The sequence below is a fragment of the Rattus norvegicus genome, chromosome 6 (assembly GCF_021556685.1).
Source record: "Rattus norvegicus strain SHRSP/BbbUtx chromosome 6, alternate assembly SHRSP_T2T, whole genome shotgun sequence".
NCBI classification, from domain to species: domain Eukaryota; kingdom Metazoa; phylum Chordata; class Mammalia; order Rodentia; family Muridae; genus Rattus; species Rattus norvegicus.
The window spans coordinates 56,989,114-57,014,648 of record NC_141539.1 but is presented as its reverse complement, the minus strand read 5'-3'; the positions used below and the strand labels follow the sequence as shown (position 1 = coordinate 57,014,648).

The 25,535-nt window shown below is 40.2% G+C and overlaps 1 protein-coding gene across 9 annotated transcripts in view; it reads left to right on the top strand.

The window, feature by feature from the left end:
• The window catches only part of Hdac9 (histone deacetylase 9), an 863,837-nt gene extending 838,589 nt beyond the window's left edge, over positions 1 to 25,248 (top strand). For all 9 annotated transcript variants that reach the window (NM_001443943.1, XM_087554679.1, XM_087554684.1 and 6 more), the window contains 2 exon segments: positions 6,113 to 6,260; positions 23,645 to 25,248. In NM_001443943.1, the coding sequence (NP_001430872.1) occupies positions 6,113 to 6,260; positions 23,645 to 23,684 (188 nt within the window). In that variant the 3' untranslated portion in view covers positions 23,685 to 25,248.
• Positions 25,249 to 25,535: the final 287 nt, after the last annotated feature.

Below are 25,535 nucleotides of genomic sequence, written 5' to 3'. Positions count from 1 at the left end.
AGTTACCAGCCTTCTACCGAGGAGCACACAGTGTGTAAAACTGAAGGGACCTCATTCAAATGGCAAGAAAGTGAAATCTACAAATCTATTTCCAAGTAGCTCTAAGGTTTCCAGCACAATGGTTTAGGGAGAGCCTTGGTAGGGCCAGACGTTTCAAAGTGACAATGGGCTCTGATAGGAGAAACTTCTAGGTCAGTGGGTTATTCCCATCACAGATCACCCTGTTCATTCTGGTTAGCCAGTACCAAGAGTAATCTAGCTCTTCCTCCAGGAACACAATCCCTGCAAGACCCTCCTGGCGTCCTCTGTGACCCAGAAAAGACTGTCTACACTTCCCACCTCCTGCCCTGGCCTGGCTGCATTCCACTGTCTACTTTATGCTTTTATTATAGATTCATTCTTCACTTTCCCCTTGCCAGATTAAACAAAAATTCAGAATGATGAAGGCTAAATGGTTTGGGTTTTTTTTTAAGTGCTGAAAAGTGGCAAGATTTACATGGTGGGAAAAACGAATAAGGATAAAGGATATGACTGAAAAGGGATGGTGTTCCTCCAGATTTAATGGAAAACTCCTCTCTTCTGCCAGTTTTATTGCCATAGGAGTGAGCACCCCAGTGTGACAGGTTACTACTATTTTACTTTATGAATATCGGTTCCTGAGAACTCCAAAACCTTAGCTCATTTCTCTTATGTGCTAATGACGTAATTATTCCCATGCCATTAAACATTTTTTTGCACATCTGTTTCTGACGAGAAGAAAAAAAATCTACTTATCATGTGAAAACATGACCCATCATTTACATGGTTTGAGCTAGCTATATATTTCATTGTTTGGGTTGTACCAGCCTCCATTTAAACTTATCATTGTATTGCTAGTAGTGACTATTTCCTTTGTTTTGGTAGACTTTGCCTAGATTGAACTTAAAGTTTTGGGTTATTTCTGAATAATAAAAGCCAAACTTGGATCTTCACTTTGCGGCATACTTTATACATGATAGATTCTATCTTAAAATGTCTCACCACTTTAAGGCCTTCCTGCTACTGATGGATGTGTAGTGACATTTAAATGACCAGTATTGTCGGCAATTCTCCTGAAAGGTTGCTACATACTGACTTTCTTCATCATATGACAGATGTAAATATGCCTGTTTCCTTTATGATTAAGAACTCTCTTCTTTAAAAAAATGTATAATATTTGGCAATAAAAGCCGAGTCCTTGGATAGTGTAGATGTGGCATATTGTCTACAAGTGGGTATGTGGGACATTAACGTCATAGATATCATGTACTAAAATAATGCATAATAAGATATCTCGTGAGGCTCAATACAGATCTCTCTCTGGGCGGTGGAATGTGTCACTTCTGACTTGGGTGAGATAATAGTGGCATGGTCGTATAGAGAAGTTTAAGACTTACACCGGGGGTTGGGGATTTAGCTCAGTGGTAGAGCGCTTGCCTAGCAAGCGCAAGGTCCTGGGTTCAGTCCCCAGCTCCGAAAAAAAAAAAAAAAAGACTTACACCGGAACTGTCAATCAGAGATAACTTTCAAAGTTGAAAGATAGATACAGAAGAGCAAGCCCAGACATGGTTGATGGTTGGAGCACTCTTCTTTCTGAGCCACCAAGGATCTCCTCAGCCTTATTCCAAATCTTCGCTTGACTCTAGCCATCCTTCCCGTCTCTACTTTGGCAAGGTATGAACTTGGCTTTCCTGTTTGGACTCATATCACCTGTCAATATGTCTTTCAAGATCTCTCTGGAGCAATCGTTTAAAAAGAAAGCTCAGTTCTCTATATCAGATTTATTTAAGGCAGTGTGTGAACTAGTCCCTGCCTACCAAAGTGTCTCACTCATTAAACATGATATTCACCCTGTGTCCTACTTGTACCTAGCAGTTAATGATCCTCGATAAACCACAGAGCTGTCAGAACTGACTCAACATTCTGTGCCCTCTGCCAGGGCATTCTGCCTTCATTCTGCTGGCTTTCTGCCTTCTTCCATTTAGTTCAATCAAGTTCTGCTTGGTTTCCAGTTTTTGTTTGTTTGTTTGTTTTCTCAAGTATCATTTTTACCCCTCTCAGCTTTTCCTTATGTTGCTGTCACTGTAAGTATTTATGCTATTTCTCTTACTCTTTGAAATCTCTGAGGCCTTTAGCCCACAGAACTGATGTTATCAACTAAAAGAACTCCTTGACAAGGTCATCCCATTTGTGAAGTCAGGGAAATCTGATGCAGCCTTAATTTCCAAAAGTTTCTGTGATTATGAATCCATTTGCAGATGTGCCATTTGGTAAGATTTGAAAGCTTAGAAGTTAACAGACTGTGGTCCGAATTGTGTTGACTCAAAGGATAGCAGTCTGGGGACCTACTCTGAAGGTCTTGATAGTGTGGAGAGTAGATGAAGAGACTTACTCCTCTTCCTTACATCAGAGGTACAAAAGACAAAATCCGAGTAACTGAGTAACCGTTAGACACACGGTCAGGATATCCAGAAGCACAGCTGGATCCAGAGCCGTGAGCTTACTTTGCAGTTTAGTGTGATTCTGCCGTCTGCTCTCAAGCAATACTTTTTGTTTTGTTTTGTTTCCTTTTTTCTTTTATTGTATTTTTTAATTTACATTTTAAAGGTTACCCCTTTTCCAGTTTCTCATCCAGAAACCTGCTATCCCATCCCCTCTCCCTGTGCTTCTATGAGGGTCCTCCCTCACTCGCCACCCCCTCCCTCCCACCTCCCTGCCCTCACATTCCCCTACACTGGGCATCAAGCCTTCATAGGACCAAAGGCCTTTCCTCCTGTCGATACCCTACAAGGCCATCCTCTGATACATATGAAGATGGAGCCATAGGTCTATTCCTGTATTCTCTTGGGATGGTGGTTTAGTCCGTGGGAGCTCTGAGGGGGTCTGGTCGGTTAATATTGTTGTTGTTCTTATGGGGTTGCAAACCCCTTCAACTTCTTCCGTCCTTTCTCTAACTCCTCCATTGGGGTCCCCATTCTCAATTCGATGGTTGGCTGTGAACATCCACCTCTGTATTTGTCAGGCTCTGGTAGAGCCTCTCAGAAGACAGCTATATCAAGCTCCTGTCAGCATGCACTTCTTAGCATCAGCAATATTGTCTGGGTTTGGTGTCCTATATGGGATGGATTCCACAGGAGGGGCAGTCTCTGGTTGGCCTTTCCTTCAGTCTCTGCTCCACACTTTGTCTCCATATTTCATCCTGTGAGGATTTTTGTTCTCCCTTCTAAGAAGATCTGCCACATCCACACTTTGGCCTTCCTTCTCCTTAAGTTTAATGTAGTCTATGAATTGTATCTTGAGTATTCCAAGCTTTTGGGCTAATATCCACTTATCAGTGAGTGCATGGCATATATGGGGTTTTTTGTGTGTGTGTGTGTGTGTGTGTGATTGGGTCATGTCACTCAGGATATTTTCTAATTCCATCCATTTGCCTGTGAATTTAATGAAGTCATTGTTTTTAATAGCTGAGTAGTATTTCATTGTGTAAATGTACCACATTTTCTGTATTCATTCCTCTGTTGAGGGACATCTGCGTTCTCTCCAGTTTCTAGCTATTATAAATGAGGCTGCTATGAACATAGTAGAGCAGGTATCCTTGTTATATGTTGGGGAATCTTTCAGGTATATGTTCAGGAGTGGTAGCTGGGACCTCAGGTAGTACTATGTCCAATTTTCTGAGGAACCTCCAGACTGATTTCCAGAATGGTTGTACCCATCTGCAATCCCACCAACAATGGAGGAGTGTTCCTCTTTCTCCACATCCTCGGCAGCATTTGCTGTCACCTGAGTTTTTGATCTTAGCCATTCTCAGTGATGTGAGGTGGAATCTCAGGGTTGTTTTGATTTGCATTTCCCTGATGACTAAGGATGTTGAACATTTCTTTAGGTATTTCTCAGCCATTCAATATTTCCCAGTTGAAAATTCTTTGTTTAGTTCTGTAGCCCATTTTTAATAGGGTTATTTGATTCTCTAGAGTCTAACTTCTTGAGTTCTTTGTATATATTGGATATTAGCCCTCTATCAGATGTAGGATTGATAAAGATCATTTCCCAATCTGTTGGTTGCAGTTTTGTCCTAATGACAGTGTCCTTTGCCTTACAGAAGCTTTGCAATGTTATGAGATCCCCATTTGTTGATTGTTGGTCTTAGAGTATAAGCCATTGGTGTTCTGTTCAGGAAATTTTCCCCTGTGTCTATGTATTTGAGGCTCTTCCCCACTTTCTCTTGTTTTAGTTTCAGTGTATCTTGTTTAATGTGGAGATCTGTGATCTACTTGGACTTGAGCTTTGTACAAGGAGATAAGAATGGGTCAACTTGCATTCTTCTACATGCTGACCTCCAGTTGAACCAGCACCATTTGTTAAAAATGCTGTCTTTTTTCCACTGGATGGTTTTAGTTCCTTTATCAAAGATCAAGTGACCATAGGTGTGTGGGTTCATTTCTGGGTCTCCAATTCTATTCCATTGATCTACCTGCCTGTCTCTGTGCCAATACCATACAGTTCTTATCACTATTGCTCTGTAGTACAGCTTGAGGTCAGGGATGGTGATTCCCACAGAAGTTCTTTTATTGTTGAGGATAGTTTTTGCTCTCCTGGGTTTTTTATTATTCCAAATGAATTTGCAAATTGCCCTCTAACTCTATGAAGAAATGAGTTGGAATTCTGATGGGAATTGCATTGAATCTGTAGATTGTTTTTGGCCATTTTTAATATATTAATCCTGCCAACCCATGAGCATGGGAGATCTTTCCATCTTCTGGGATCTTCAATTTCTTCAGAGACTTGAAGTTCTTGTCATACAGATCTTTTACTTCTTGGGTAGAGTCACTCCAAGGTATTTTATAATATTTGTGACTATTGTGAAGGGTGTTGTTTCCCTAATTTCTTTCAGCCTGTTTATCCTTTGAGTAGAGGGAGGCTACTCATTTGTATGGGTTAATTTTATATCCAGCCACTTTGCTGAAGTTGTTTATCAGGTTTAGGAGTTCTCTGGTGGAATTTGTGGTCACTTAAATATACTATCATGTCATCTGTAAATGGTGGTATTTTGATTTCTTCCTTTCCAATTTGTATCCCTTTGACCTCCTTTTGTTGTCTGATTGCTCTGGCTAGGACTTTGAGTAGGGTGAGTACCCTTGGATAGGTAGGGTGAGAACAGGCATACTTGTTTTGTTTTAAAAGAAGCAACCCCTTAGCAAGCCAAGTTCCTTTCTCATTGGTGAGCCCATGGAGAAATTTTTAAACAGCACAGTCTTCTCGTTAGAGTGTGGGAAGAGTCTCTGAGACTACTTAACACTTCGCAATTAAAAAACATAAATAAATAAAATAAAATTAATCTTAGTAGCTGTTAAACCTTTGCCTTTGTTCTAAGAATTTGTCCAATTGGCACATCTACAAGAAATGATCTGCTCTCCTCCCATTCTCCTCTGTGCCAAACATAGGAAGAAAGGAAGGAAGAAAGAAAGGAAGGAAGGAAGAAAGAAATGAAAGAAAGAACCAGACAGGCACATGGAAGAATTCCAACATCAGCGAGAGCATATATTAAAGTTTTAAATGAATTATTGTTCTAGTACACACCCTGAGGTTGAGAATGAAAGAACATCCAGGACTAACAAACCTGATTGTTCTGGCAAAGGTGCCGTTCAATTCATGCTGGCATCTCTGGTCTTTTCTTTTCCTATGACATTCCAACTCCATTTTTTAAAGTTAATTGCTCAAGTAGCAATTTTTAACATTACTATTTCGTTCATTTTTCTCCAAGAGAACTCCCACTTCCAGGTCTCTTGAGAGCTTCCCATGTTGCCTAGAGTCTGATTATTTAGTTGTAGGGACAGCTGTCATTCTGTTAGCAAGTTCATTGGGCCATAGATTATTCCTTTCTTTATTGTTTTCCAAGCAAGGCAGAGATCTTGGCTTGGGAATATGAGTACTTCACCACTTGGCCTTCTTAGATCCCCTGAAAAGGACTTAATCACAGCAGTTCAAGAACCAAATTACAGCTCAATAATGTAAGAACTTGAACCTGTAATCATATTGTGATTACTATCTATCTAACTAAAATGTCTATAAAATATGTGGATTCTTTTTCTAGGCAAGTATTGGAAGTCGATCAAGATGGTGGCTGTTGCAAGGGGCTGTGCTCTGCCTGCTTCTCAGCTGCAAGAGGAGACAGAGACCGTTTCTGCATTAGCCTCCCTGACGGTAGATGTGGAACAGCCATTTGCTCAGGAAGATGGCAGGTATGGATCCAACATGGGGGGACAATGTGGTCAGTAAGGTCCAGCTTTCTTGCCGGCATTCTGGAACTTTCTTCCTGCTTCTTCTTCACCACTGCCTTCTTCTTCCTCTGCCTGTTGTCTCCAAAGCCACAGGTGGCAGAGTATATGGTACAGGTTGTGGAGAGCTCAACTGCTTCCTTCTTCCTGGGAGAACAGACCTGGAGGACTTGGTTCCCAGAGAAAGGGGATGAGATGGAGAGTGAGAAATATCGCTCCTGGTTAGGTGATTTACTGCAGACTGCTGTGGGAAGAACTGCCTGGGGACCTAACTTCTTCTCCTTATCTCTGTTTTCCCAGATGTTCCACTTCTTCCTCTCAACATTTGAAATTTCTGCTATAACAAAGGGAGCACAGGAAGGCAGGAGCCGTGTGTGATGTTAGTCAGGCACAGCCATTTTATACATATGTGAGTCTCCTTAGGGTCTAAATGGATAAAGACGGAAGGTACTTGTCAGGAAGACAAGGATGTTAATGAAGAACTGGGAGAGCTGAGTCTGACTTTATTCTATAAGAAGAGAATTTCTTAATTTCTTTTCCTATGTACATACATTGGGGGGGTCATGTAGAGCTTGCTCACTTATGTTTTGAGAAGTTATTTTCAGATGGTACATTTTTCCTACCCATTCTCTCTTCCTGGTGACCCCATTTCGGTCATTATTTCCTTACAGTGCACTGTGCCCAGGGTACTGCATGTGGTAAAGTCATACTGGTATTTTCCACAGCTGATTGCAAGGTGACATCTTTTTTCAGAGCATGTGTCAGGCAAGACTCAGCAGAGACTCCGGGGCTCACCTCACTTTTAAGTTGCTTCTGAGAAGGAACTTAAATTCCCTCCACCAGTAACAACACTGCTAATTACACAGAGCCTGCCTGCCACTGCACAAGTGTGAAAAATCTGAGTCACTTGCCTGCACTGGGTACTCCAAGTGGAATGCATTTAGCATCTTGTTTGAGCCCAAACTGTTGATAGGTTGAGTAAGAGATTTCACTTTTATGCCTGTGTTCTCTTTTGCTATAGGTATTTTAGGAGAAGATTCTCATGTTGGGAGCACTGGTATATTGCTGAATTAGAAGGCATTCTCTTACAGTATCTGGAGAAAAGGGGAGACTGTATTTTACATTTTTGATATTATGAACTAGCTCCCCGCTGTTCCCAGCTAAGAACTGAACCAAGTTCATAATCCAAAGGTGTTGCAATTATTCCCAAGGCCAAAACCAGTTAGTTGTCTGTCATCTGAGGGCCATAAAACTGAGGAAACTAACATCTGTTAGTGTTGGATATAAAAGAGCAAAGCTATTCTTTAGAAGCCATTTAATACAGAAAAATGAGGTGAATTCCACCCTGGGTGAAGTGAATCTAAGTAGTTCTGCCCATGAAATTGCAAAGCTTGGAATAATTAACAATAATATGAGATGTTGTGAACCCCAAGCAATATAAAAACCTTGGCCCATTGGCAGGAGTCGCCTCTACAAGCATATTTGCTTATTCCATGGTCAATCATGTTCTTGGCTCTGATAATCTATAGGAATGAACCCAGCCTCGGTCCACAGTGACCCTCATCTTCCACTGATGGCATGTAGGGAGCACCAGTGCCTTGATGAGCAGGAAGGCAGAGGGGAAGCCCAGCTTCATGTCTGTTTATTCTTTTTAGACAAATTATACCAATTGTGATTGTTTTTCTTTTGTGGAGGGGAAATGGTTTGTCTTGAACTACTTTCTATGTTTTTGTATTTCATTCAACAAAGGAGCAGAAGAAGAAAAAAATCTTCTAGGACCAGATCCTGTGTTTCAGTTAATTTGTGTATGACCTTCATGAAAGAGATGGTCGAGAGATGGGGGTGGGGTAGGGAATGGAGCAACTGGCCAGGGATTGCTATCAGAATTGTCTTCCTGCTCAGCAGGCAAAGATAAAGGCAATGCCCCTGGGCCTTTGTTGTGAACGCAATATTGTAATCACACAGGAAATTGAAAAATTAGAAAAAAAATCGGAGTTAAATGGATGGAAAAGAGCAAAGGCAAATTCTTTTTATAGGAAATTCTTGCCAGTTATTTTGGAGGATATATTGGTGTTTGGAGTGAGATGACTCATTTCAAACTCAGATCCTGGGTAAGGCGGCCCTTTTCTTGGCCAACTCATATCTGAGTCATTTACCACTAGTGAATAAGGGATAAAATGCTCCTGGCTAAGAACCATTTTAAGTATTTTCTGTTCATTTTCTTGAATGGGGGGTGGGGGTGACAGCCATTTCATCTTTATGACCACACTTATGGGCCTTGAAAAATGTAGTATTAGGGGGGAAACTGGCCAGTGGGAGCTTGTGAGAGGGATAGTTCCCAGATACACAGCTGTCATGTGTCCTTTTGAGGTGGCCAAGGAATTAAATGGGAAGGGAGTGATGGGCGGGACAGCAGAGAGTGGAAAACAAGGCTGAGCCCTGCCCATGTGAGGGAGTCAAAGAAAAATCAAAGTACAGCTTGGTTGTGCGCAGCAGGCTGCTTAGAGGCAGGTTGCGCTGTGTGTTGGCCCTCTTGTTTGCCAGGACAGCACTCCTGTAAGATCTGTGCTGTGCTCTTGTAGCTGTTCTGGTTTTGATGCTTTGACTTTAAGGAAGTTGGTAGTCGTCTTCAACTTCATCCTAGAGGAAAGGTCGGTCTGCCCCTAGTGACTTCAGGATGAGCAGCTATTAAGTGTCAGGAGCATGTTGGCACTCTGGAACTCTTGGCCGAGTCATTTTCCTTCTTCAGCTGGAAACAAAAAGTGAAAGTTAGGTACTCGCCTATCTGTCTGAGCTGTTGGGAATCATGTCCAATTATCGAATCTAATCTGTTATGCCCGTGGAAAATCATCTAATTCTCCACCTTTGATAATCTTCCTCATGAAAGAGGTAGTTCCGAGCCTTTGTATCATCTTTTTCTGCCTTGAAAAGATTTAATTTTATTTCTCCTTCAGTTTAATAGATAGCTTTTCTGGGAGCGATGTTGTGGCTTGACACTTTTGCTCTTTGAGAACTTGGTACATCTCTCCAGGACTCTGCTGGCTTTAAAGTTTTCTGTCAAATAACCATGTCTTTAATAGTGACTTGGTCTTTCTTTCTTGTATCTTTTAATATCCCCTCTTTACTCTCTGCTTTTGAATGGTTTAACTGAAAGGTACCCATGCTCTGAGATAGTTCCTACAGCCCCCTGCACATAGAGAGAGCTGTAAGTGGAACTTTCTAGTTTCTCCTCATATATTATATCCTGACTGCCATTTTCCCTTCCTTCATTCCTCCCAGTACCTCGGCTCATCTCCTTTCTCCTCCAAATCCACTCATTTCCCTTAAAAAGAAATCCAGGCCTCCCAGGGATACCATCCATAATCATCTGAACACAGCAAGTTACAATGAAACTAGGAGTAAACTCTCACTCATATCAAGGCTGGATAAGGCCTCCCAGTAGGAGAATCAGGCTCAGACAAAAGAGTCATAGACACTCCCAGCTCCCACTGTTAGGACTCCCACAAGAACACCAAACTGCACAACCATAAGATATATGCCAAGGACCTAGATCAGACCCATGCAGGGTCCATATTTGTTGCTTCAGGTTCAATCCTGAAGCCCATACGATTCCTGCTTAGTTGATTCTGTGGGTCTTGTTCTGATGTCTTCAACTCCTCTAGCTTCTACAGTGCTTCCTCCCTCTTCTTGGGGAAGGGGGTTCCCAGAGCTCTGCCTAGTGTTTGCATGTGGGTCTCTGCATCAGTTCTATCAGTTCCTGGATGATGTCCCTCTGATGACAATTGGACTAGGCACAGATCTCTAAGTATACAGAATATCATTAGGCATCATTTCATTGACTTTTTTCCCAGCCATATTTCTTTCTATCCTGGCTCTCTGAGTCATCTCCAGCAGTATAAGGTGTAGGATCTTTCTCATGGCATGGACCTGAAGTTGGACCAGTCATTGTTGGCCACTCCCACAAACTCTGTTCCAAAATTACCCCGGGATATCTTGCTGGCAGGACAGTTTGTAGGTCGAAGGTTTTGTGGCTGGGTTGGTGTCCCAGTCCCACTTCTGGGAATCTTGCCTAGTTATAGAAAATGACTAGTTAATTCTCTGTATCCCACAGTGCTAGGACACTCTGCTAGGGTCACTTTTGCAGTTTCCAGGAAGTTCCCACTGTACTACACTGCCCCAAATCCAGTTGTCTCTCCAAATACTCTCTACTTTCTCCTTCCCCCAAAGCCCCCACATATCTCTCTTGTCCTATTCCCATCTACCTCCTCCCCAGTGTACCCTAAAGAGTCTATTATTTTCCCTTCCCAGAGAGATCCATGACATGATGACATGCCCACTTGAAAAGTCCTTCTTACTTAGCCTCTCTGGGTCTGTGGCTTGTAGCATGATTATCATTTACTGCACAGCCAACATTCTCTTATAAGTGAGTACATACCATCTTTGTTTTTCTGGGTCTAGGTCACTTCATAATGATCTTTTCTAGTTTCACCCATTTGCCTGCAAATTTCATGATGTCATTGTTTTAACAGCTGATTAATACTCCATTGTGTAAATGTACCGTGTTTTCCTTATCCACTCTTCAGTTGAGGAACTATGGTGACTCCAGTTTCTGTCTGTCATGAATAAAGTTGCAATGAACACAGTTGAGGAAGTGTCCTTGTGGTAGGTTGGCCTGTCCTTTGGGTATGTGCTCAACTGTGGTATAGCTGGGACTTGCAGTTGGTTGATTCCCAGTTTTCTGAGGAACCCCCATATTGATTTGCATAGTGGCTATATAAGCTTGCACTCCCACCAGCAATGGAGGAGTGTTCCCCTTGCTCCACATCCTATCCAGCATGAGCTGTCGTTTGTGGTTTTTACCTTAGCCGTCCTGACGGGTATAAGATGAAGTCTCACAGTAGTTCTCTGGTTTGTATTTCCCTGATGGCTAAGGATGTTGAACATTTCTTTTGTTTCTCAGTCATTTGTGATTCCTCTATTGAGAATTCTATGTTTTGATCTGTATCCCATTTTTAATTAGATAATTTGGTTTGTTGATGTCTTGTTTTTTAGTTCTTTATATATTTTGGATCAGATACTGAATTGATGAAAATCTTTTCCCATTCTTTAAGCTGAAGTTTTGTCGTATTGATGATGTCCTTTGACTTAAGCTTTTCAGGTTCATGAGGTCCATTTATTGATTCTTGTTCTCAGTGTCTATGCTATTGCCGTTCTGTTTAGGAAGTTGTCTCCTGTGCCAATATGTTCAAAGCAATTTCCTTCTTTCCTTTCCATTAGCTTCAGTGTATCTAGTTTTATGTTCAGGTCCCTGATCCACTTTTGAAATAGAGTTATGTGTAGGATCATAGGTATGGATCAATCTGTATTCTTCTACATGCAGACATCCAGTTACACCTGAACCATTTTTTTTGAAGATAGTTCAGTTCTTCCATACACAGTGGAAGACTTTTTTTAAATCTGACTTCTTTATCAAAAATCATGCGTCCCTAGATGTGTGAATTTACATCTGAATCTTCACTATGATTCCATTGAGCAACCTGACTGGTTGCTGTTGTTGTTTTTGCCAATACTATATGGCTTTTATTACCATAGCTCTGTAGTGCAGCTTGAAGTAAGGAATGGTGATATATCTAGATGGTCTTTTACTGTACGGGACTACTGTAGCTAACCTGGATTTGTTTGATTTTATGGAAGAAATTGAGAAATATCCTGTCAAGGTCTGTAATGAATTGTGTTATACTTTGATGGAGATTGCACTGAATGTGTGGATTACTTTTCATAGTATGGCCAACTTGACCATGTTAATTCTACTGACCCTTAAACATGGGAAAATTTTCCATCTTCTGATATGTTTTTTCATTGTTTTCTTAAAATCATTGAAGTTTTATTGGCATACAAGCCTTTCATTTGTTTGGTTAAAGTTACCCAAAGATATTTTACGTTATTTGTGGCTATTGTGAAGGGTGTTGTTTTCCTGATTTCTTTCTCATCCAATGTGTCATTTGTATAAAAGGAAGGCCACTGATTATCCTTTTATGCTAGTTTTTATTGAATCATTTCATCCTATCAGCTGTAGGAGTACGCTTGTAGAATTTTGGGGGGTGACTGGTGTATACTATCATATGGTCTGTGAATAGCAAGCAATATTTTGACTTCTTACTTTTCAATTTGTATCCCCTTGATCTTTAGTCATCTTACTGCTCTAGTTAAAATTTCAAGTAGTATATTAAATAGGTATGGAGAGAGTGGTCAGTTTTGTCTTGTTCCTAATTTTAGTGGAATTATTGTGAGTTTTTCTCTGTTTAATTCGATGTTGCCTATAAACTGGCTGTATATTGCTTTATTATATTTAGGTATGTTCCTCGGATCCCTAATCTCCCCAAGAATTTTATCATGAAGGAGTGTTGGATGTGTCAAAGGCTTTTTCAGTATCTAATGAGATGATTGTCTATTTTTTGTTTCAGTTTGTTTATATGTTTGATTTTATTAACTCATTTTTGTACATTGAACAATCCCTGCATGTGTGAAATGAAGCCTACTTGGTCATAGTGGATGACTTTTTTATGTGTTCTTGGGTTCTGTTTGAGATTATTTTATTGAGTATTTCGCATCTATTTTCATGAGGGAAAATGGTATGTAATTCTCTTTCTTTATTGTATCTTTGTGTGGTATTGGTATCACGGTTATCACTATGACCCCATAAAATGAATATTATATGTTTCGATTTGTGAAATAATGTGATGAATATTGGCATTAGCCCTCTTTGAAAGCTTGGTAGAATTCTATCTTAATTCTACCATCTGCCCCCTGGGCTTTCGGGGGCGGGGGCTTTTAATGACCGCTTCTATTTCCTTAGGTGTTAAAGGTCTACATACATGTTTACCTTACCTTGATACATCTTTAGTAAGTGGCATCTATAAAGAAAATTATTCATTTCTTTTAGATTTTCCAATTTTGTCAAGTATTGATTCAAAAGTGTAACTCAATGGTTCTTTGCATTTTCTTGGTGTCTCTTATCATGCCCTCCTTTTCATTTCTGACTTTCTTACTTTAGATAGTCTCTCCCCACCTTTTGCTTAGTTTGGCTAAAGGTTTGTCTATCTTGTTGATTTACTCAAAGAACCAACTCTTTATTCCATTGAATTTTTAATTGTTCTATTTGTTTGTTTTATTGATTCCAGCCCTCAGTTGGATTATTTCTCTTAAGCGAACTTGCTTCTTTTTGTTCTAGAGCTTTCGAGGATGCTGATAAGTTGCTAGTACTCTTCAATTTTTGCTAGATCTCTCCAATTTCTTTATGTAGGCATAACTTTCATCTTAGCACTATTTTCATTGTGTTCCATAAGTTTAAATATGTTTTGCATTTTCATTGAATTCTTGGAAATTATTAATTAATTTATTTTTTTCTGCCTTGACTTGGTAGTTGTTCAGAATGAAGTTCTTCCATTTCCACAATTTGTCTGCTTTCTGTTGTTGAATCTGTTTTAATCCATGGTACAGGATACAGGATATGATTTCAATTTTATTGGATCTGTTGAGACTTACTTTGTGGCCAACCATGTGATCAATTTTGAACAATGTTCCATAAGGTACTAAGAAGACAGTTTATTCTTTTGTTTTGGGGTGAAATGTCTTGTAGATAACCATTAGATCCATTTGGTTCATAATATCTGTTAGCTCCAGTATTTCTCTGTTTATTTTTTGTCTGAATGACCTGCCGATCAGTGAGAGTGGAGTACTGAAGTATCCCACTATCAGTGTGTGAGGATTAATTTGTGATTTAATCTTTAGTAGTGTTTTAAAAAACATGAATGACCTTGCATTTGAGGCATAGATGTTAATTTATAAAAGATCATTTTAGTAAACCTTCCTTTGATGAGTATGAAGTGTCCTGCCCCGTTGCTTTTGATTAATTTAGATTGAAGTCTGTTTCATTAGATAGTAGCATGGCTACACCAGCTTCTTTCTTAGGTTTATTTACTTGAAAGGTAGTTGTTGAACTTTTTTCTCTCTGAGCTAATGTCTATCTTTGATGTTGTGGTGTGTTTCTTGAATGCGGCAGAAAGATAGATCTTGTTAGTCTGTGCATTTTTATTGGTGAATTGAATTCATTTATATTGAAAGATATCAATGACCATTGATTGTTAATTAATATTATATTATTGTTGATTGTGGTGTGTGTGTGGGGGGGGTGAGTGTTTTGGTTTTGCTGGTATGAGATTATTTCTTGTGTTTCCTTGGGTGTATTTAACTACCTTGGGTTTGCGATTTCCTTCTATAGGGCTGAATTTGTGGGTAAATATTATTTAAATTTGATTTTATGATGAAATACCCTGTTTTCTCCATCTAAAGTGATTGAAAGTTTTGCCATATATAAAGTCTGGCCTGTATTTGTGGTCCCTTAGGACCTACAGGACATCTACTTTTAGAGTCTCCATTGAGAAGTCAGGTATAATTTTCACAGGTCTGCCTTTATATGTTACTTGGCTCTATTCTCTTGTAGCTTTTAATATGCCTTTTGTTGATGTTGTTGTTGTTGTTGCTGTTTTCTGAATTCTTAGTGTTTTGATTATTTTGTAGCAACAAAAAATTATTTTCTTGTCCAATTTTTTTGATATCAGTAAGCTACTTGTACCTTTATAAGCAGGTCCTTTTAGGTTAGGAAAATTTTCTTCTATGATTTCATTGAAAATATTTTCAGAGTCTTTGATTTGGGAATCTTCTTTTTATATGCCTATTATTCTTAGGTTTGGCCTTTTTGTGATGTCCCAGATTTCCTATATGGTTTGTATCAGAAACTTTTTAGCTTTCACATTTTCTTTGACTAAGCTATTTACTTCTATCCTATCTTCAATGCCTGAGACCCTCTCTTTCATCTCTTGTATTTTGTATTTTGTTGGTGATACTTGAGTCCATATTTCCTGTTCTCTTACCAAGATGTTTCCATTTCTAGGATTCCCCTCAGTTTGTCTTTTTTATTGCTTCTTTTTCCATTTTCAGGTCTTAAACAGTTTTATTCATTTCATTCAACTGTTTGTTTTTTATTGGCTTTCTTTAAGAGATTTATTCATTTTCTCTTTAAGGAACCTCTATCACATGCACAAAGTTGGTTTTAAAGTATTTTTCTTGTGCTTCATCTGTGTTGCAATATTAAGGGCTTGCTGTAGTAGGCTAGATGTGCTCAGGTGGTGACATACTGCTCTGGACATTGTTGATTGTGTTCTTACACTGATGTCTAGGCATCTGGGTATTATAGGGCTAGATGCCAATTTCTTAGTTTGTGTTCATTGGATGGGTGTTGTTTTCCCCTTAGTTTCTGTTCCTCTCTGGTCTCTGGCAGAAGTAGCCTCTGGTTGAGTACAGAGTCTCTACTCAACTTGGAGGCTGGAGGTCTGGCAGCTGGTGTAGCTTCTGGTTCACCCTGAGATTCTCAACAGGAGTTGTGGAGACATGACATTGTGATGAGGATGGGTCTGACAGTTGGTGGTAGGCTTGTCAGACTTGGGAGTATGGACAATGCTGAGACAGACTGACTATCTGTGATTTTGGTGGCTGGCACATCCTCTGGCCCAGAAGGATTCTTCTCCTAGAGTTGGGGGCTGGCATGTAGTGATGATGAAAGGAGAGATGGCATGCACTGAGAAAGAAGGGGCAGTCCACAAGCAGCCAACTTCCCTGAGGTCCTGGCAGCTGACATGGCCTCTGGTGGGGTAAAAGACTTCCACCAGAGTTGTGGGCTAAGAGATGTTGACAAGGAGAGGAAGTTTGGCTTTGGGGTAGCCTGAGAGGGCACTGGGAAAGTATTGGTGGTCTGTGGGCTGGGAGGTGGAGGTGCTTATCTGGAGGTTAGCTTGTCCTCGGGTAAACTCTTGTGCTTTTTTACCACAACTCTGGTAAAGAGTTGTGGGCTCCTTTGTTTCATCTTTGAAGCATGAGGAAGTGTTTGCTTCAGAGGCTTGGAGTATGTGGAATAACTATCTCTTTGTGAAGATATAGTACAATAAGCTGACAATTCACTAAGATCTAAGGCCTTCACTTTGAATAGCTTATCCACAGAGCTGAGGACAAGATGATTTATGTAACACATAGGCCAGTTTAATGCACATTCATATCTAATGTACATAGAAGCATGGCTTTCAAATTTCCTGGACGTTGGGAGTAGATTTCCAGGAGTTGACATGATACAAATTATGCAGTTCTCTGGTTTTACTCTGTGACACATTATTCTAAGCATCAGTTTATCTTAAAAAAGAAAAGACTAGCATTCCAACATGCGTTTCACTTTTGGCTTTCTCTCATTTCAACACAGCATTACCCAACGAGAAGGCTCAGATCTAGAAGTGTCCCAGTGAAAAGAGGAAAAAATTGTGCATATGGCCTCCCATTTCTTGTCTTCCTGGGGTGCCTATGTTATATGCTTTCAGTACATAATACAATCTTGGAACAGGAATGACATCTGCCCTAGCGTGTCACATATTAAATTCAGTGTCATTTCTGTACTTTAGAGTACTGTCTACATCCTTTATAAAATAGCATTTAATTTATTGACAGGAAACAAAATTAAATAGAACCCTGAGGAGACTGACTCATCAAAAGCTTGGTGTTGGGGTTGGGGATTTAGCTCAGTGGTAGAGCGCTTGCCTAGGAAGCACAAGGCCCTGGGTTCGGTCCCCAGCTCAAAAAAAAAAAAAAAAAAAAAAAAAAAAAAAAAAAAACCAAAACTTGGTGTTCCATCTCTTCTTCCTGGTCACCCTGGCCCTCACCTCTAGAGGAAGAGAAAGGGCTGGCTATGGGAGTGGGTTGCTGATTCCTATGAGCATGAGACTAAAGAACACATGTGAAAAGGTTAGCACAATACGTGGTACATTAAGAAGTTCCCAATAAAGGTTACATTTGACCATTCCCTTCCTTTTAATTCTTCGAGTTACTCTACGTGTTCTTCTCCTAATAAATTGTTCATGATCTTGTGACCTGTCAGAATATCGAGACAACACCTAGGCATCTGTGCATTCTACTATGCTTCATTAAAAACAGGAGATCAACAAAACATAAGCACTTAGTAGTGAGTTGATTTTATTGCCTAATGTGTGGTTAACTAATTTGGAAGAAAAAGTCCCTTAAAATAGTAAAGCATTTTATATACTAGCACCCGAGTGACACTTGTCCTTTTATCTGGTGTCATCAAAGGAAATAAATATTGCACTTTTTCAAATATATCATTTTTTTCTCAGTTTAAATTGGCAGTCCCCATTTTGCGAGCATGTTGACTAGCCCAACTCTGCATTAGTCTTAAATCATAAAGATAGAGTAGCTAAGAAATGTAATGTATGTTATTATATAAAATACTCTTGTGGATGGAGAGTTGTATTTGAGGTATTGGAGAGCAGTATTTATTGTATTTATTTATTCGAGAGCAGTACGTAAAGACAGAAGGGAAGGTGGAAGTGATGCAGGTAACAACAGGATGTCCTCCAACGTGCAGGCGTGGGAAGAACATCGAGTTCATTCATTCCTTAGACACTTTTGAATTTTTTATACATGTCTAAGTGCTCACAGCCAAGTACTCCAAGTTCCTTTGCAGTCCTCTACTGTTTCTATAAAAATTGCAAAAGAGAATAATGAGTTAGAACAAGATAGAGGCTCAGTAGGTCTGATTCTGGTGCTGGCTTCACACTTCAAGCCATTGTCAGCAGGCTTCCCTTTGCTTGTTTTTGTTTTGTTTTGTTTGTTGGTTTGGCTGCTCCATGGAAGAATCCTATCCCTTTCACACACACCCTCGCTTCCAGGATCTGTCTACATTCTGTAGCTCATGGTTCTACCTTCGTCTTGAAAGTGAGGAGCATTCGATCTTCTTCATGTGTCTACAGTCATCTCAGTCCTTCTGACTGAAATGGAGTAAGACTTTTTTGTGGTAAAGGGCTGACATGGGTGACATTTAAGATAGAGGCTATAACTCAGGGGTTTTTTTTTCTGTTTTCTATGCCTGTACTACCAATATACTTTCCAACCTACTTTAACTCTTATCAAATATTTCCAGTACTTTCTTTTTTTCTCAAGTCTCCATTCTGATCATTTTTCTGTGCAGTAACAAGGAAGCTATTTAAAAAGCAAAACTGTAAAAGCAAACTCAGTGTTGCTGAAACACTTGGTACCTTCCATCCCCACACTGCACAGTAAAGGCCACCTTCTTATGTAATGTTGCCCTTCCAGAAAGTTCAAGCCTCACTCCTAACACTTTATTCTGTTGGAATTCTCTTTTGGTTTCCAACTACAAGCTGGCTTATTTAGCAAAGGAAAACGAGGGGGGCAAAAGAAAAGAAAAAGAAATTAAAAGGAAAGGACACGACTATTCCTAGAAATGGTGGAGAGAAAAGTTTATTGAGGCTAAAAGGGAGAGCATAACCAGAGACTGGAACATCTGGCAGAGTCCAGAGTGGACCCTGAGCCGTGGACGGGCTGGGGGTGGGGCGTGGGGGCAGGGAAGAGGAGAAAAGGGAACCAGGTGCACCAGCCAGGAGGCCCAAATCAGAGTAGACAAGATAACTAAAGAGTAGACCAGGTAACTAAAAAGGCTGAATTATATAGGGAAGAGCAGCTAGGGGGAGCCCAGTCCAGCTCCTGGGCTAGAGAAGTTTAGAGTAGAGGGGCGGGGCATTCCAGGCAGAGGAGGTCCATATAACCTGTAGGGACTGGGAAACGGGGGGGGGGGGGGGGGGGGGGGGGGGGAACCTGGCAGTGGACCACAGCTGTTTGACCCGGGTTTGAAACCTAACCATTTGTAACTGAAATATACGTTCCATGTGATCATTTGCCCACACGATGATATTGTCACCTGTACCACTCTCATACAAACAACACTCACACACAGCAAGATCAATGCGGAATATGTCTATCACTCCACACAGCCCTGATAGGCTCCCCAGCCACAGTCCCTTTTAACCTTCTAGCACCTTTTCACACTATTCATTCATTTTGCGTGTTCTTAAATTTCATTTAAGTGGAGTTGTATGCTACATACTGCTTGGTAATCTGACTTCTCTCACTTCACTAAGAATAATATTTTTGACATTTGTCCATGTTTCTGACAATCAATATTCTGCCCATTTGTAATTGCTCATTAGATCAAGTATATTAACATATCCTAATTTGTTTATCCACTTACCCATGGATTGGTGCTTGACTTGCTTCCAAAACTGGGCTATTATAAATAAAACTGCTATGATTTTGATTTTTTTATGATGAAAGTAAAATTTACTATGTCAATGGCTTTATAAGTGCTATGCAAGAGTGTGAATAATAAAATATAGACTTGCCTTCGTTTCTAGAACTTCATTCTGCAAAACGCAAACCCTATCTCCATTATTCAACTTCCCTCTTTTCTCCTCCAATCCAGATCCAGGGATTGATGCTTGCCCATGGGGAGGGTATCAAGTTGAGCCAGTTATTGGTTGGCCATTTCTTCTGTCTCTGTTCTATCTTGCCCTGCATGTATTTCTTTTAGACAGGACAAAGTTTGGTTTGAAAGTTTTGTAGATGAGTTGGTGTCCCCATGCCTCCACTGGGGGTCCTGCCTGGCTACAGGAGGTGGTCTCTTCAGGTTCCTTATTGTCTCTACTATGCATCTGGGCTAAGGTCACTCACTGGCTTTGACTCCTTGGAACATTCTCACCCCATCCCAGGTCTCTAGCACTTCCTAGAGAGTCATGTGCCCACCCTACCCCCCAAACAACTGCAGGTTTCTGGTCCTTTTCCTGGCCCTCTGGTCCTCTCTTCTGTCTCTCCCCACACCTGATCCTGCACCCCATATCCCTCCCACTTCTGTCTCTCACCTCCCCCTCCTTTCCTCTACCTTCCCTGACTATTCCCACTTTTAAATGAGATTCAAGTGTCCTTGCTTGGGTATCCCTTCTTTAACTTGCGATCTTTCTCACATACCTGTGAGATATGTGTGGGCTTGTAGTTTAAATTGAGAATATTTCCAGAACATTTGTCCTTTGCTGAAGTTCTTATTTTATTCTTAGTTTAGACTGCCATATGATTATGTCTCTCTAAAAAACTGTTACACCAGTCCTGCTTACATCAAACATTTCAAAGGGTTTATGGAATATCTTCTATGTGTGTTAAATGGTTGAGGAAGGAAAACAACAAAGGAAAATAAAGGTGGAAGTGGGAGAGACGAGGATTCACAAAGCACAGGGTATGGGGGGAAGCAGCACAGGGTATGGGGGGAAGCAGCACAGTGTAGGGGGAGTCCATGACTATTGCAGAGAACCAATGGGACAACAAGATGTTCTTTTGCCAGAAACAAGAGTCTTCTGAATTGTGCAGTTTGCTCATAGAAAAACCTTTACATCAGTAGCATTCAACTTTCCTAATGCTGAGACCCTTTAGTACAGTTCCCAATGTCGTGATGACCCCTCAACCATATTTTGCTAGTGTTGTGAATCATAATGTGTTTTCTGATGGTCTTGGGTGACCCCTGTGAAAACATCCTTTGAATCTGCAAAGGGGTCATGACCAGGAGGTTGAGAAAGGCTGCTTTAAAGTATGCTGCAGCTCACTGGTAATGAAGACATGTAAACCTAGGTGACAGTAGGATTCTGTTTTACATACATTGAATGTAGTTACATGCATTGAACTCACTCCTGTAAGAAGAACCACAGGCTGCAAGCTCCAGAGGGCAGAAATTGTGGTCCCTTGTGTTCAGTGCTGTGCTCATCGTCCACACAGCCCTGGGCACTGAGACTCACTATATCCGATCTCAAGGTTACTCTTTCCTTCCTCCTGTTACCTTATAAATGTCCTAATCCATGATGCTGGACTGAAGGAATCCTTCCCTGAAGATCAAAGCTCATAGACCCCATCTCAAAAAACAAAAATCAAAACAACAATAAAACGAACACACAAGCAGAAAGCCATGCTAATTGTTTCTAAAGCTTCAAAAGCAGATGTATAAAATGGTTGTTTAGGGATAGGATTTAGTGAAGACAATACCTGCAGGATGTGAGTGTACAATTCCTGTAACTTCACCACTGGGGAGGCTGAGGCAGGGGAGTTGTGAGTAAATAATACAGTTGCTCTCTAATTATTTTTAACACTGTGTAGTTCATGAGGCATGTTCTTTTGAACTCATTTGCTTCCCTGGACCCTGAGGACAAAGCAGGTATTCTTTTATTCTAAAATCAAAGACAGTGTTTAACTTGCTGGGCACTTATATAATCATGGTGATGTAACACATAAGGGAAATGGGGTAGCTGTATGTATGCAGACAGTCAAATATGGGCAAGGATAAATACAGTGTCTTTGATAAAGAAGTTAGTATAAAATGATTTTAAAGACATCACAGGGACAGAATTTTTCCAGTAGACAGTTTTATATTCGCCCCACACATCTCTATGCTTCAAGAGAGAACTGCTTTTGCCAGTAATTAGCTTGCAGTGTGAAGAGGCTGCTCACAGCTGCAAAGCCTCCTTTGGGCCTGTGGAGAATGCATGTTCCTCCACTAAGAGACAACAAGTATCTTCTATTTCTGGTGACTGGGGCGTTTCTGTGGAATTCCAGTCACAGTGATCATCCGGGGGAAAGATGAGCGTCCTTGGCTTTAGGTTAGAAATGGGATTTGGTCTCCATTAGATTATTCTTCAAGTTTTGGTTCACAGATTAACACGCGCACGTGCGTGCACACACACACACACACACACACAAACATATATATATATATATATATATATATATATATATATATATATATATATATATATGTTTTCTTTCTCAAACACTGGTTTGTATAGATACAGATAAATGCCAATTGTGACTTGTCTTGATAGTCTTTCTCATACAAAGACCACATCTAAATACATCTTCTTGGACACTCCTAAGAATTTTTTTCTATTCTTTGTTTAATGACTACTTGTGGAATTTTTTAGAACTCGGTGTGTTAGATAATGCTGGATAATTTTTATGCTTTGTTTTCAAAAAGCTATGTTTAAAAAAATCATCTGGATTGCCATTCTAAGGGAAATGTATCTTGTGATCTTAATTTTTTTTATTTAAAAAATTCTACATTGACAGGGAACCGCTGTATTTCAAGATTTTTCTTTTGAAATCTTGGCTCTTTCCTATTAAGCCTGTAAACTAGCATCCCTAACTAGCCTGCTTGTCTCGGTAATCGCTGCACTTCACCCATGTAAGTTTTTCTGACATGAAACTGATCCACTATAGAGAACCAGTGAGTAGACAAGTGAAAGCATTTGCCTGTCTATTGTTCTATCACCTAGAGAGCCAAATAGTACTTATTATGTCCCTACTGGTAGCACAGGCATAGCACTGTATTTGTGCGTCGTTTGACATAATATCACATGCACTGCACGTAATGAAGGGATGAATCCGAAGGCTTCCGGTGTTGGCGGTTTGCGCGCTCTTTGTCGTGATTGCTATTTTCACTCTTCACCTGTTCTGTCAGGAGCACCTTGCTCTTCGTGGTGCATACCGGAAGCTGGGTTTTCACAGCCTGCAGCACTTTCTAGAATCAGCTTGTGGAGTTCAGACTCAACCTGTCATTCCAGCATCTCAAATCCCGCTAATCCTACTTCCCTAGTCAACCCTACTGCCTAATGTATCTGGATTCCTGCTGCAATTTGTTCTTTTAACTGAATTAAAAATCATTGTGAAAGTTTCCCTTAAAATGCTCTCAGAGTGTTAGCAAATTAAGGTTAACTCTCAAGTATAAATTTTCAAGCAATTAGCTTTGGTTTTTAGCTGAGCAGAACACCCCACTTAAGAGGCGGAATACAAACGGTTTACATACTACCATAGTGCCTTTCTTATAAAAATGTTAGGTCTGTAGCAGTGATTTGCTAATCAAATTCAGAATTTGATTTAAAATGCCTCCGGCAGAAGGCCAATCCAGTTACGAAAGAACAGAAGCAAAACCCAGAGCCTGGATGAGCCTCGTTCAGAAGCTAGCTGAATCTTTCACTCTCCTTAGCGAAAATGGTTCCAGAAATCGCTGCAATTGCTCCTAAAATAGGATATCAGAGCTAATTTTTTCAATAAATTATTGAACTGTCCAAGACACAAAACATGTACGTTTTGGAATCTAGAGTTATAAAATATTCTGACATGTTTTAATATAAACAGGAACATTTCCAATGATTGCTTGGGTCTAAAATGTTTTTCCACTTGACATTTGTTTATACTGCCTAGGAAAGAAACTCTATTTATGGATAACTGAATGACACAAATAAACATGCGAGAGAGCTGAAAAATCAGCTTTGATTGTGCATGAAAGTCTACAATGCCATTGTGTACTCTTGGGCCGTATTCTGATTGCCTGTTTATTTTTACAGAACTGCTGGTGAGCCCATGGAAGAGGAGCCAGCCTTGTGAAGTGCCAAGTCTCCCCCGATATTTCCTGTGTGTGACATCATTGTGTATCCCCCACACACAACCCCAGCACCCTCAGACATGTCTGCTGCCTGGGTGGCACAGTTTGATGGAGCATAAACACTGGGCACAAAATTCTGACCAGCAGCTTCACTCGTTCTTTGGATGGACTTGAAAGGGCATTACAGATTCCTGAAATGTAACCACTGTATATCTAAAGTTACAGTAACCAGGATTGGAAGAAACTGTTTCCAGCATGCTTTTCTGCTGATGACCCACTCCCAGACACAAAGTGTGAGCTAGAAACCTTCCATACAGCATTCGATATCGTTCATTTCAGAAGCTGTGACAGCCAGTGAAATTTTGGGCAAAACCTGAGATGTACCCATTCCTGACATTCTGACCAGTGTCTTATTGTGTAGTTTACTGTCAAGTAGACTTAAATTGTTTACAGGATTTCTTTTCAGCTGTGAGTCGCTGGGAATTACAAACAGATTGCTGTGGGTTTTAGGGAGTTTTTTCTCTTTGTTATACTTTTGTTTTGAAGATTTTGCCTTTGTTCTAATACATTTCCATCCCTCCTGGTAAAAGCTCAGAATGGACCTGAGATAGGGCGTCTTTCCTTTTTCCTTTTTTGGGGGGAGGGGAGGAGAAGGATGGATGCGTAGTTTCCCTGTGTAGCCTTGGCTGTCCAAGAACTTATGCTGTAGACTAGGCTGTCCTCAGAACTGAGAGATCTGCCTGCCTCTGTGCTAGGATCAAAGGAATGCACCACCACCACTCAGCAATGGTGAGGCTTTTTTCCTAGTGGAAAAAAAAAATTACAACGTATCCGACATTTCAAAAGGAGTGTGCACACTACAGGCAGTGTGGCAGTATTTTGTGTCAACTTTTATTGGAAATTTACATCTGTCTCAGTATATAGGCTTGCAGTTTTGACAGATAATGAAGTCCCACCACCCCCAAAAGCACAGAATTTCTCAAGGATGATAGCTCATTCCAGCTCTATCTTCTCTCCTCTTTCCATTTCAGCCCCATGGCTGCTTCCTTCCTTGTCACCCTTCTGTCTTTTAGAAAGAAAAAATCACTCCAATCTCCCCATTATTCAGGGGATTTGAGTATTTGATTTATTTTGTTTACTTTTTGGGAATAAGATACTTGTGTTATCTTATTCTGTTCTGAAATTACTTTAGCGGGCATGGTTTAAGTGATGCCACTGAGTTCCCCAGTGAAGATGACAGTGATCTGAAGTTCTTTTGAATGGGGCTAAGTAAAGAATTGTGCCTTCACAGGAAAACTAACGCAGAACTTAACCTTTGCACAGGTAGTATTTCCAACAACGGTTCAGAATAAAGGACATTTATTTCTGAGATTAAAAACAGCTTACTGAGTAAAATACAAGCAAGTTAGCCCCTGCCTCTGAAAACTGTATTTCAGTGTATAACTCAAACACCTGAAGACAGTGAAGTAGAATACCTTGCATATTTAATATCTGACAATGCTTTTGAACTTTGATTTTTTTTCTGTATTTCCTTAACTCAGAGGATATATTAAAGCCATAAGTGAAGATTGTCTTGCTTTTATTCTGAAATCTGAAAGAAACCTTAATTAAAACAAGGTTTTAGGGAAGGCCAAGATATGAAAGACGTGGAGCAATGTGGTTTTAGTTAGGGAGGACTCCAACCTGCAAATCAAAGATGAAAGATCTCACTCACATAGAATCACATAACTCTCCTCTGCTATACAGTCAGACCACAGTTTTCATGCATTTGGTTTTTTTAGGATTACCATTTTAATTTTTAAGACTTTTATTACATATACAGAAATGACTCGGGACTTGGTTTAACATCTTAG